The sequence below is a fragment of the Somniosus microcephalus genome, chromosome 9 (genome assembly GCF_052327205.1).
Source record: "Somniosus microcephalus isolate GS21.2 chromosome 9, FLI_Smic_1.0, whole genome shotgun sequence".
In the NCBI taxonomy this organism is placed as follows: domain Eukaryota; kingdom Metazoa; phylum Chordata; class Chondrichthyes; order Squaliformes; family Somniosidae; genus Somniosus; species Somniosus microcephalus.
Genome location: NC_140995.1, coordinates 73,606,119 through 73,619,409, shown reverse-complemented (window position 1 = coordinate 73,619,409; position 13,291 = coordinate 73,606,119). Strand labels below are relative to the sequence as shown.

Sequence of the window (13,291 nt, the reverse complement as noted above, 5' to 3'; positions counted from 1 at the left end):
ATTAATTTGTTGTAACACAGTCCTGCCCCGCAACCAAACTTCAGTTCTTTTCATCCCTGTTTGATTCTGGTGGGAAAAGATCTTAGGTCTAGAAATTCGGGCAGTAAATGAGCACCTAAGCCACCAATATAGCAGGCAGGAACCACATGCTCATTATGAGCTGGAAGCATGCAGGCTGCCATATTGGTACAGGCAGCAAAAAAAAGGCATCCAGGGCCTGTGCCTAAAACAGGTGTTAAGCCCTTGGGGTATGCAAATAAGGGGCCTAATGCCTGTTTGAGGCCCCCTGTGCAAAATGGTGTTGCCCTGAACCCCATTTCAGGAAAACCAAGCCTACACCTGGCCTATCCAGTGGGCCTTAAAGGGACTACAGGAGGCCACCACCAAAATCCTGAATGTGGAGCTGGGAGGTACAGGAGTTGGTTCTGGCTCCACATTAGCACTGTTGTCCACTGCTACCTACCACTGGTCCCCCTGCCCCTGTTTCCTGCCTCCCCCTGCTCCCCCCCACCCCGATTGCCCAGCGTTCTGATGTCCCGATCACCCACCACCCTTAAACGACCTTATCCCTATGATATTTTCATCACAATTTATGTGGCAGATAAACTTCTAGAACTGAGGAGAGACACATACCAAAGTTGGTTAATTTAGCTTTATAAGTAGCTAATTGTAAGACGTTTGAGTAATTTAATTAGTTTCTGTACTAGTTTGATTAGTTGCTGTGCTAATTTAGAGTACTTTAGCTCTTTAGAGCAGCACCTTCATTGGCATTTTTGACTTCCTTCACATCCCTCCACAGGTGTACCAAGGAGTGAAGAAGCATGGCTTTATCCAACCTCATGCACTGGCAAAGCACGAGATAGTCATCACGACGTATGATGTGCTTCGATCGGAGCTAAACTATGTTGACATACCTCACAGCAACAGCAATGATGGGCGTCGCTTGCGCAAAGAGAAGCGCTACATGGCCATTCCGAGCCCACTGGTTGCAGTGGAATGGTGGAGGATCTGTCTGGACGAGGCGCAAATGGTGGAATGTGCCACTGCCAAGGTGAGGGTGTAGAAGGCAGAACTCTGTATGACGGAGTTTACGTCCAATATAGGAGTCACTTTCTGACATCGCACTCCTGACGGGGAAATTGGATGTGTTGCATGATTTCCTGATCATTAATTTAAACAGTTGAAGAATTGTGTGGAGCGCGGGCCTGAGTCTCCAACGTGTGCTCCTGGCAGGTGAGCCTCCCCCGTCTGGAGTGCAAAGTTGGAAAAAGGACCCCGAATGTTGTTACAGTTCGGGTTAATTTACTTCAGTGCTCTTGTCATCTGTTTTCTTCTGTTTCTTTCTTAATTTTATTTTATTCCATCCCTCCCTCTCTCCTAAATGAGTGATGTCAGAGATTTTTATTCCCATCATTCTGGACTGGATTTGAACTCGGGTTCTGAAGGTAAAAGTCACTGTGTTAACTACCTGGGCCTTTTTTCCTTTATTATGTTGCACGATGCAGAGTGTTGGTATTGCACTTGGCAGTTCAGTCATTTGTGATGTATTTTTAGGATTAAGGTTTCAAATGTATGCAAAATATATATACTGTCTTGTTGTGACACCAGATTGCAACATCAGTATCTGCATCAGTGCATTTGTTCTTAACAGGCCCACAGGTGGTGACGATATTACCCTAAAATGTCAGCTGTGGCTCAGTGGGTAGCACTCTTGCCTCTGAGTCAGAAGGTTGTGGGTTCGAGCCCCATTCCAGAGATTTAAGCACATAATCTACCATCTGCCCTCTCAGGTGGACGCAAGAGATCCCACAGCACTATTTTGAAGAAGAGCAGTGGAGTTATCCCTGGTGTCCTGGCCAATATTTATCCCACAACTAACATCGCTAAAACAGATTATTTGGTCATTATCACATTGCTGTTTGTGGGAGCTTGCTGTGCGCAAATTGGCTGTCGCGTTTCCTACATTATAACAGTGACTACACTTCAAAAGTACTTCATTGGCTGTAAAGCGCTTTGGGATGTCCTGAGGTGGTGAAAGGTGCTGTAGAAATGCAAGTTCTTTCCATCTTTCCAAAACTATCTCTGTGATATTAAGTTTTTGAAATGAGTGAGAACAAACACAAACCAAGATAGCTCTGCATCTTCCATTTTGTAACACAAGAATTTCCACATAACCGTGCACACAAGTAACACTCTTCTTTCTGGCTCTTTCTTCCTCTCTCTAGGCTGCAGAAATGTGTCTGCGACTAAGTGCCATCAATCGTTGGTGTGTCACGGGAACTCCAGTCCAAAGGGGCTTAGAAGGTAACAAATACCTGATTTACTGAACATTTTCCCAGTGTGATTCCAACTGCCTTCCCATGACCAGAAGATCTCGCTCTCTCACACCCTATATAATGAAGTCGTGTTAGATACAGTAACTTATATTTTGGACATGGAGATACCTAATACAGGAAGAGCAGTTCTTGCTGAACAACTCCACAGAACCCACAGTGCTGGACTGGTTAGTTAATTGGTTACATGAGTAGCGTGATTAGCAATTTTATAATTGGCTGTTGGACTGTTGTGTAAATTAAGATAGTATAAACTGGAGTTTACTAACGAGATTAGCCCTGAGATACGAGCGGGTGTTGTAGTGCAAAAGGCTACGAGACTGGAGTTTATCCTTAGTAGGAATTCAGCCTTCGAGCGAGATCGGTCCTGAGGTGCAGTTGGTATAAAATTATTCTTGAGAGGCTAAATCACTAAGTTGTTGTACCTTTTATCAAACATTTAACAAAAAACAGTTTAGATTAGTATGGGGGGACAGCTGAAGCCTGTGATGTGTGGTGCCTGTGTGATGTGGGAGGCCCTGGATGATCTATGTATGCAGGAAGTGTCTCGTGCTGCTTGTGGTGAAGTTCAACGTGTAAAGATTTGTTTATCTGAACCCCTAGGTCTCCCTGCTGCTCTACTGTTAAAGTCTTGCAATTTAGTGTAAATATTCCCTCCTTATTCTTTCTCACAAAATGTTCCCCCTCACATTTCTCTGCATTCCATACCAGCAGGCATCTATCTGCTCAATCTATTAACTTCTTCATGTCCATCTGAACAGTTAACTGTGCTCCTTATTATTGTGTACAAGTGCAGATCATTTGATAAGATCAAAAGTACAGATACTAACCCCTGGGGAACACTACTGTTTACATCCCTCCAGTCGTAAAAGCATCCCTTAACCAGCACACTCTGTTTATCTCCTTTAACCAACCTCCTCTCCATGGTGTCATGCTCCTTTTAATACCAAGTGCCCTAATTTTATCAACAAGCCTCTAATGTGGCACCACATCAAACCCCAACATTTCCTTTATCATGACATCTTCCCAGTCAACTATCTCTAACTTTGACTGTTCTTTCTCCCTTTCAATTGGTATTTCAAATCTAATTATGTTATGGTCGGCATTTTCAAATGTTGCCCTACCCTTATATTTCCTACTTGCCTCACTTCAATTCTGAGAGTTAGATCCAGCCTTTTCCCTTGTTGGACTCAAAACATGCTGATTTAGAAAGCAGTCACATACACGTTGTACACCCTGTCTTTCTTTGCCACTTGCATTACTTTTACTTCACTCTATCTTTAGATAATGAGTCATCCATTATTATGAATCCATTTTTCATATTTTTTCTCAATTGTTTATAAATATTTATTGCTCTGTCTCCTTTCTACTGTTCAGTCTATAATACAACCCCAATATAAACAGGTTAACACCTCTTAAAATAGCACAGAGAGGTATTTGACACAAGCGCACTGAGCATTGGGCGCTGAGCGCTGGGCGGGATTGCGCTGAGCGTTGGGTGGGAGGGCGTTGGGCGGGAGAGCGCTGGGCGTTGGGCGGGAGAGCGCTGGACGTTGGGCGGGAGAGCGCTGGACGTTGGGCGGGAGGGCGCTGGACGTTGGGCGGGAGGGCGCTGGACGTTGGGCGGGAGGGCGCTGGACGTTGGGCGGGAGGGCGCTGGACGTTGGGCGGGAGGGCGCTGGACGTTGGGCGGGAGGGCGCTGGACGTTGGGCGGGAGGGCGCTGGGCGGGAGGGCGCTGGGCGTTGGGCGGGAGGGCGCTGGGCGGGAGGGCGCTGGACGTTGGGCGGGAGGGCGCTGGACGTTGGGCGGGAGGGCGCTGGACGTTGGGCGGGAGGGCGCTGGACGTTGGGCGGGAGGGCGTTGGGCGGGAGGGCGCTGGACGTTGGGCGGGAGGGCGCTGGACGTTGGGCGGGAGGGCGCTGGGCGGGAGGGCGCTGGACGTTGGGCGGGAGGGCGTTGGGCGGGAGGGCGCTGGACGTTGGGCGGGAGGGCGCTGGACGTTGGGCGGGAGGGCGCTGGGCGGGAGGGCGTTGGGCGGGAGGGCGCTGGGCGGGAGGGCGCTGGGCATTGGGCGGGAGGGCGTTGGGCGGGAGGGCGCTGGGCGTTGGGCGGGAGTGCGCTGGGCGGGTGGGCGTTGGGCAGGAGTGCGTCTGGCGGGAGGGCGCTGAGCGCTGGGCGGGAGAGCGCTGGGCGTTGGGCGTGAGAGCGCCGGGCGGGAGGGCGCTGGGCGTTGGGCGGGAAAGCGCCGGGCGGGCGAGCGCTGGGCGTTGGGCGGGAGGGCGCCGGGCGGGGGAGCGCTGGCAGTTGGGCGGGAGGGCGCCGGGCGGGGGAGCGCTGGCAGTTGGGCGGGAGGGCGTTGGGCGGGAGAGCGCTGGCCGTTGGGCGGGAGGGTGTTGGGCGGGAGAGCGCTGGGCGTTGGGCGGGAGTGCGCTGGGCGGGTGGGCGTTGGGCAGGAGTGCGCTGGGCAGGAGGGCACTGAGCGCTGGGTGGGAGAGCAACGGGCGGGAGATCGCTGGGCGCTGGCCGTTGGGCGGGTGTGCGCTGAGCGCTGTGTGGGAGGGCGTTGGGCGGGAGGGCGCTGGGCGGGAGGGCGCTGGGCGTGAGAGCACTGGGCGTTGGGCGGGAGAGCGCTGGGCAGGAGAGCACTGGGCGTTGGGCGGGAGTGTGCTGAGCGCTGGGTGGGAGGGCATTGGGCGGGAGGGCGCTGGGCGGGAGAGTGTTGGGCGGGAGTGCGCTGAGCGCTGGGTGGGAGGGCGCTGGGCGTTGGGCAGGAGTGCGTTGGGCGGGAGGGTGCTGGGCGGGAGAGTGCTGAGCTCTGGGCGGGAGAGCGTTGGGCAGGAGAATGTTGGGCGGGAGAGCGTTGGGCGGGAGAACGCTGGGCGTTGGGCGGGAGAGCATTGGGCGGGAGAGCGCTGGGCATTGGGCGGGAGAGCGTTGGGCACGAGAGCGCTGGGCGGGAGGGCGCTGGGCGGGAGAGCGCTGGGCGGGAGAGCGCTGGGCGGGAGAGCGCTGGGCGGGAGGGCGCTGGGCGGGAGGGCGCTGGGCGTTGGGCAGGAGAGCGCTGGGCGGGAGAGCGTTGGGCGGGAGGGCGCTGGCCGTTGGGCGGGAGAGCGCTGGCCATTGGGCGGGAGTGCGCTGAGTGCTGGGTGGGAGGGCGTTGGCCGGGAATGCGCTGAGCGCTGGGTGGGAGGGCGTTGGGCTGAGGGCGCTGGGCGAGAGGGCGTTGGGCGGGAGCGCGCTGTGCTTTGGGCGGGAGCATGCCAAGCGTTGGGTGGGAGTGCGCCAAGCGCTGGTCGGGGTTGCGCCGAGCTCTGGGCGGGAGTGTGCTGAGGTCTGGGCGGGATCGCGCTGGGCGGGTTGCGCTGAGCGTTGTGCAGGAGCGCACTGGGTGGGGTTGCGCTGAGCATTGGGCGGGAGCGCGCTGGGCAGGGTTGCACTAAGCGTTGGCCGGGAGCGCGCTGGGCGGAGTTGCGCTGAGCGTTGGGCGGGAGCGCGCTGGGCGGGGTTGCGCTGAGCGTTGGGCGGGAGCGCACTGGGCGGGGTCGTGCTGAGCATTGGGCAGGAGAGCGCTGAGCGTTAGGCGGGAGCGCGCTGGACGGGGTTGTGCTGAGCGTTGGGCAGGAGCGCACTGGGCGTGGTTGCACTGAGCGCTGGGTGGGAGTGCGCTGAGCGCTGGGCGGGGTCGCACTGAGCCTTGGGCGGGAACGCGCTGGGCGGGGTCGCGCTGAGTGTTTCGTGGGAGCGCGCTGGGCGGGGTTGCGCTTACTTTCACTTTATTTTGTCTTCTGTAATCCACACACATTTTCAATTTAGCTGATTTATTATTTCTTCTGCTCTCAGACCTGTATGGATTAGTACTGTTTCTGGGTGTGGACCCATATTGGGTTAAATACTGGTGGGACCAACTCCTATACCAACCTTACCGCAGGAAGAATCCTATTCCAGTCTACACCCTCATGGCAAAGATTATGTGGAGAACGGCGAAAAAGGATGTACTTGATCAGGTACACGTGCCCGTGTGGATATTGGCAAGAAATACATTGGGGTGGGGGGGAAAATACGCAACACCCAAACAGGGAAGTTCTAGGCTGGCCTGAAGTTAGGCCTCAGACCTCCTCTGAATAATGTGGGCCAGCTGCCAGTGCCTGTCATGCCTCACCAGCTGTGGCCTCAGCAAATTCCCGGAGGGCAGGCGTGTACAGCGAGGGCTGGGATGGACGATCGCGGCTGTCAGAAGCACCCTTTGCTTAGGAAGAATCCTGAGTGGGTTAGGCCCAACGCCTGCCCTGTTTAATACAGACTATTTTCTCTGCAGGGACCAAAATCAGACATTAGGCCCCTCATTTGCACATGTAAGAGGTTTAAAACCTGTTTTATTTTTATTTTTTGGCCGCCATGAGCACCTATAAAATGGCCTGACCCAATTTTGGGTCCGAAGTGTTTCAGGCATCTTGGGACGCAGGACATTAGACCCCGACATTGGGCCTCATTCCGCCCGTTCTACGTCTGCAAAATGGGCGCAACAGGGACCAATTTCTACCCCTTATTTGAAGTTAATGAAAGTGAAGTAGGCACTGGCTATGCGCTACAGAAAAAAATGTTCCGTTATCTTACACCTGGCATCGATGCAGATAACAATGAAGGTGGGCTCTTCCCACAACTTAAGAGATGCAACAAGTAGCTGGGCTGTCCATACCTGTGCTGAGTGAACGGATTTCAGCTGGGGCCGTTGTAATGCCACTACAATAGGGCTCAGCACCCACTAGTTGGAGGAGGAAATCACTCGGGTGATCCTTTGCCCAGTGTCAGATTCTGTGGGCCTTTTGTGCAGTAGCCCAATTTCAGACTCAACATCCCTTGGTATAGTCTCCCAGATCTCCGATTCACCGTCCCTTGGTATAGTCTCCCCAATCTCAGATTCACCGTCCCTTGGTATAGTCTCCCCAATCTCCGATTCACCGTCCCTTGGTATAGTCTCCCCAATCTCGGATTCACTGTCCCTTGGTATAGTTTCCTGAATTTTGGATTCACTTTCCCTTGGTATAGTCTCCCCAATCTCAGATTCACCGTCCCTTGTAGTATTCCCAATCTCCGATTCTCCGTCCCTTGGTATAGTCTTCCCAAACTCGGATTCACCGTCCCTTGGTATAGTCTCCCCAATCTCATATTCACCGTCGCTCGGTATAGTATTCCCAATCTCCGATTCACCGTCCCTTAATATAGTCTCCCCAATCTCAGATTCACCATCCCTTGGTATAGTCTCCCCAATCTCAGATTCACCATCCCTTGGTATAGTATCCCCAATCTCAGATTCACCGGCCCTTGGTATAGTCTCCCCAATCTCAGATTCACCGTCCCTGGGTATAGTCTCCCCAATCTCTGATTCACTGTCCCTTGGTATAGTTTCCTGAATTTTGGATTCACTTTCCCTTGGTATAGTCTCCCCAATCTCATATTCACCGTCCCTTGTTGTAGTATTCCCAATCTCCGTCCCTTGGTATAGTCTCCCCAATCTCCGATTCACCGTCCCTTGGTATAGACTCCCCAATCTCAGATTCACTTTCCCTTGGTATAGTATTCCTAATCTCTGCTTCACCGTCCCTTGGTATAGTATCCCAAATCTCAGATTCACCGTCGCTCAGTATAGTCTCCGCAATCTCAGATTCACCGTCCCTTGGTATAGTCTCCGCAATCTTCGATTCACCGTCCCTTGGTATAGTCTCCGCAATCTCCGATTCACCGTACCTTGCTGTAGTTTTCCAATCTCAGATTCACCATCCCTTGCTATAGTGTCCCCAATCACATATTCACCGTCCCTTGGTATAGAATCCACAATCTCAGATTCACCATCCCTTGTTATAGTATTCCCAATCTCCGATTCACCGTCCCTGGGTATAGTCGCCGCAATCTCAGATTCACCGTCCCTTGGTATAGTATTCCCAATCTCCGATTCACTGTCCCTTGGTATAGTCTCCCCAATCTCCGATTCTCAGACCCTCGGTATAGTCTTCCCAAACTCGGATTCACTGTCACTTGGTATAGTGTCCCCAATCTCATATTCACCGTGACGTAAGAAAACTACTAGGCACTTGGTCTAAGCATTAAACAAAGCTTTAATCAACTGTTTTACAACATGGAGGTCTAGTTGTGTCCTTCACTAGTTCCTGTTAAGAATGTCCTGCGCAAGCTGGGCCCGTGCCCGAGTATTTATACTCTCCCTGGACAGCACCACCCGCAGGCCGCACAGTTGATTCATGTCACACCGTCCCTTAGTATAGTATTCCCTATCTCCGATACACGTCCCTGGGTATAGTCTCCCCAAATTCAGATTCACCGTCCCTTGTTATAGTCTCCCGAATCTCCGATTCACCGTCCCTGGGTATAGTCTCCCGAATCTCCGATTCACCGTCCCTGGGTATAGTCTCCCGAATCTCCGATTCACCGTCCCTGGGTATAGTCTCCCCAGTCTCCGATTCACCATTCCCTTGGTATAGTATTCCCAATCTCGGATTCACCGTCCCTTAGTATAGTATTCCCAATCTCAGATTCACCATCCCTTGGTGTAAGATTCCAATCTCAGATTCACCGTCCCTTGGTATAGTATTCCCTATCTCCGCTATACGTCCCTGGGTATAGTCTCCCCAAATTCAGATTCTCCATCCCTTGGTATAGTCTTCCCAAATTCACCGTCACTTGGTACAGTCTTCCCAAACTCGGATTCACCGTCACTTGGTATACTCTCCCCAATCTCCGATTCACCGTCCCGGGGTATAGTCTTTTGAATCTCGGATTCACCATCCCGGGGTATAGTCTCCCCAATCTCCGATTCTCCGTCCCTTGGCATAGTCTTCCCAAACTCGGATTCACCGTCACTTGCTATAGTCTCCCCAATCCAGATTCAACCTCCCTTGGTATAGTCTACCTATTCTCAGATAGATCGTCCCTTGGTATAGTATCCTCAATCTCAGATTCACCATCCCTTATTATTCTATCCCCAATCTCAGGTTCACCATCCCCTGGTATAGTCTCCCATATCTCAGATTCACCATCCCTTGGTGAATTCCCCAATCTCAGATTCACCGTCGCTTTGTATAGTCTCCCTAATTTCGGATTCACTGTCCCTTGGTCTACTATCCCCAATCTCCGATTCACCGTCCCTTGGCATAGCCTCCTCAATTTCAGATTCACCGTCCCTTGGTATAGTATCCCCAATCTCTGTTTCACCGTCCCTTGGTATAGTATTCCCAATCTCCATTTCACCGTCCATTGGTATAGTCTCCCCAATCTCCGATTCTCCGTCCCTTGGTATAGTCTTCCCAAGCTCGGATTCACCGTCACTTGCTATAGTCTCCCCAATCCAGATTCACCGTCCCTATGTATAGTCTCCCCATTCTCAGGTTGATCGTCCCTTGGTATAGTCTCAACGTATCTCTGATATACTGTCCCTTGGTATAGTATTCCCAATCTCAGATTCACCGTTCCGTGGTATAGCATCCCGAATCTCAGATTTACCGTCTGATGGGCCTTCAATAACCACAAAACTAGAAGTTATAGACTTAAACAAGTTGGCTTTTAATCACTAAGATCAGAGCTAACATCTCAACACGCCGACTGGTTCACAGGAATGAGTCATACAGATCCTGGGATCTTTATGTAAGAGAAGTCAGGGGCGGAGCCAAGAGCCAAGACCTGGAACCTCCCAGGTTAGTCAGGAAAGAGGAAGTGAAACTATACACAGTGGGGGAGGGTAATATACATGAGTGCAAAACGAATACAGGATCAAGACAAACAGATTTCATTACATTCACCCCTTCTATAGATTTAGTCCGTCGGGGTGATGTTTCTTAAAAGTTGGTATAAGTGAGTCTGTCAGGAGGTTTTGCAGTTCTCAGTGATCGGCGCAAAGCCGGTTGGGGTGCCTCTAGGGGAGTGGATTCTGGTTCCTCCGCTGTCCGGGCCTCCGCAGTGTCTTCCAGGTTATCTGCAGTGTCCTCCAGGTTAAAGTTGGGTATTGATACCTCTGGGCGTCCTGTCTCTTTGTAGTGTAGGTCTTCATCGGGTAGTCTCCCATTGTTCTCTCCGCTCCCCGAGGGAGCGAGGTCTTTTATGGAAACAGTGTCCTCTCGCCCGTCAGAGTATTCGATATAGGCGTACTGAGGGTTTGCATGGAGGAGCTGTACCTTTTCCACAAGGGGGTCTGTTTTATGGCCTCTCGCGTGCTTCCGCAATAGTACTGTCCTCGGAGACGTCAGCCACGCGGGTAGAGATATGCCCGAGGTGGATTTCCGGGGGGAAAACGAACATCTTTTCGTGAGACCTTATGGAGTGGAGCACGTCTGGGAGGACTTCCTGCCAGCAGGAGGTCGGAAGGCCTTTTGACTTTAAGGCTAACGTGACAGCCTTCCAAACAGTAGCATTCTCCCTTTCCACTTGCCCATTACCCCGGGGGTTGTGGCTAGTGGTTCTGCTAGTGGCTATCCCCTTCGAGAGCAAGAACTGGCGCAGCTCGTCACTCATGAATGACGTCCCCCTATCGCTGTGTATGTAGTTCAGCATGCCAAACATGCAGAATAGATTACAGAGACACTTGATGACCGTGGCACTGGTCATGTCTGGGCAGGGAATGGCGAAGGGGAAGCGGGAATATTCATCAATGATACTGAGGAAGTATACGTTACGGTCGGCAGAGGGAAGGGGTCCCTTGAAGTCCAGACTTAGGCGCTCAAATGGCCGTGTGGCTTTGATAAGGTGTGCACGGTCAGGCCTGTAGAAACGAGGCTTGCAGATGCGGCAGGCTCTGGTCATTGCCCTGACCTCCTCGATGGAGTGGGGCAGATTGCGGGACTTTATAAAATGGTATAGTCGGGTGACCCCTGGGTGACAGAGGTCGTTGTGGAGACCCTGTAATTTGTCCGTATGAATGCTGGCACACATTCCCCGCGATAGGGCGTCTGGGGGTTCATTAAGGGCTCTCGGCCTGTACATAATATCATAGTCGAACGTGGATAGTTCGATCCTCCACCTGAGTATTTTGTCATTCTTGATTTTCCCCCTTTGTTTGTTATTAAACATGAAAGCCACCGACCGCTGGTCGGTGAGCAGGGTGAAACGTTTGCCGGCTAGGTAGTGTCTCCAGTGCCGCACTGCCTCCACTATAGCCTGTGCCTCCTTCTCGACAGAAGAGTGCCTGATTTCAGGTTCCTGAAGGGTTCGGGAGAAGGCGGCCACAGGCCTCCCAGCCTGATTGAGGGTCGCAGCTAAGGCAAAGCCTGACGCATCGCTTTCGACTTGAAAGGGAATGCATTCGTCCACTGCACACACTGCAGCCCTTTCAATGTCCTGTTTAATACTGGTGAAAGCCTCCCGAGCTTCAGCTGATAGTGGGAAGGACGTCGATTTGATGAGGGGTCGGGCCTTATCAGAGTAATTGGGCACCCATTGGGCATAATACGAAAAAAATCCCAGGCACCTTTTTAAAGCTTTGGGATTGTGTGGCAGGGGCAGTTCCTTTAGGGGGCGTAATCGGTCAGGGTCCGGTCCAATTACCCCATCTTCCACCACACAGCCGAGGATACAGAGACGGGTTGTGTTGAAGACACATTTGTCTTCGTTGTAGGTTAGATTCAGCTTTAGGGCAGTTTTTAAAAATCTCGCAAGATTTAGATCGTGGTCTTGCTGGTTGTGCCCGCAGATAGTGACATTGTCCAGATAGGGGTAGGTAGCTTGTAGTTTATTCTCGTCAACCATGCGGTCCATCTCACGTTGGAAGACCGAGACCCCATTTGTTACTCCAAAGGGCACTCTGAGAAAATGGTAGAGGCGCCCGTTCGCCTTGAAGGCGGTGTATGGGCGGTCCTCCGTTCTAATGGGGAGCTGGTGATACGCGGATTTGAGGTCGATAGTCGAGAAGACTCGGTATTGCGCAATCTGGTTGACCATTTCTGATATGCGGGGTAAAGGGTAGGCGTCCAGCTGGGTATAAATATTAACAGTCTGGCTGTAGTCAATTACCATCCGTTTCTTTTCGCTATTTTTAACTATGACTACTTGGGCACGCCACGGGCTGGTACTGCATTCAATAACGCCTTCCCGCAGGAGTCTGTCCACTTCCGCCTTGATAAAGTGTCTGTCTTCCAGACTGTACCGTCTACTTTTGGTCGCTATGGGCCTACAGTTCGGAGCGAGATTAGCGAATAAAGAGGGCGGGCTGATTTTTAAGGTTGATAGGCCACAGACTGTGAGTGGCGGCTGGGACCCGCCATATGCTAGCGTGACACTTTCGTGGTGGCACTGGAAGTCCAGGCCCAAGATTACATTAACACAGAGTTCTGGCATCACGAGGAGTTTAAAATCCTTGTAGTCCGTGCCTTTTACAGTCAGTGTTACCACACAGTAGCCCAAAATGTCCGAAGTGTGGGGCTTAGCAGCCATAGCAATTCTGCTCCGTGTAGGGGTTACCGTTAATGAGTGCCGCCGTACCAGGCTAGGGTGGATAAAACTCTCGGTACTCCCACAGTCAATTAAACATTTCGTTAAATTCCCGTTTACCTGTATGTCCATCATGGATTTTGTCAACGGGTGTGGCCTGGATTGATCCACCGTGATCGAAGCCACTGTTGGGCCCTGGGTGGCCGTTGAGTCGGGAAAAGATGGCGGATCCCAAGATGGCGGCCCGCACGGCACGCACGAGGCGGTGACGGAGTTGGAACATAAGAACATAAGAAATAGGAGCAGGAGTAGGCCAATCGGCCCCTCGAGCCTGCTCCACCATTCAATAAGATCATGGCTGATCTGATCCTAACCTCAAATCTTCTATCACTTTGCATCCACCCGAACCCATGTGATCTCCCGGGAGAGGCGAAAAACCAGATAAAGACCCAATGGCCAATTTGGGAGAAAAAAATCTGGGAAATTCCTCTCCGACCCATCTAGGCGATCGAAATTCTTCCAGGAGAT

General features: G+C 52.1%; 1 protein-coding gene across 6 annotated transcripts in view; it reads left to right on the top strand.

Moving 5' to 3' along the window:
• shprh (SNF2 histone linker PHD RING helicase) overlaps positions 1 to 13,291 on the top strand; it is a 228,095-nt gene that overhangs the window by 58,415 nt on the left and 156,389 nt on the right. For all 6 annotated transcript variants that reach the window (XR_015079506.1, XR_015079507.1, XM_085996774.1 and 3 more), the window contains exons 8-10: positions 800 to 1,051; positions 2,226 to 2,304; positions 6,176 to 6,339. Coding sequence is in view for 4 of the 6 variants with exons in the window: in XM_085996774.1 (XP_085852900.1) it covers positions 800 to 1,051; positions 2,226 to 2,304; positions 6,176 to 6,339 (495 nt within the window). In the remaining 2 variants the exon portion in view is untranslated. The remainder of the gene's footprint in view (positions 1 to 799; positions 1,052 to 2,225; positions 2,305 to 6,175; positions 6,340 to 13,291) is intronic.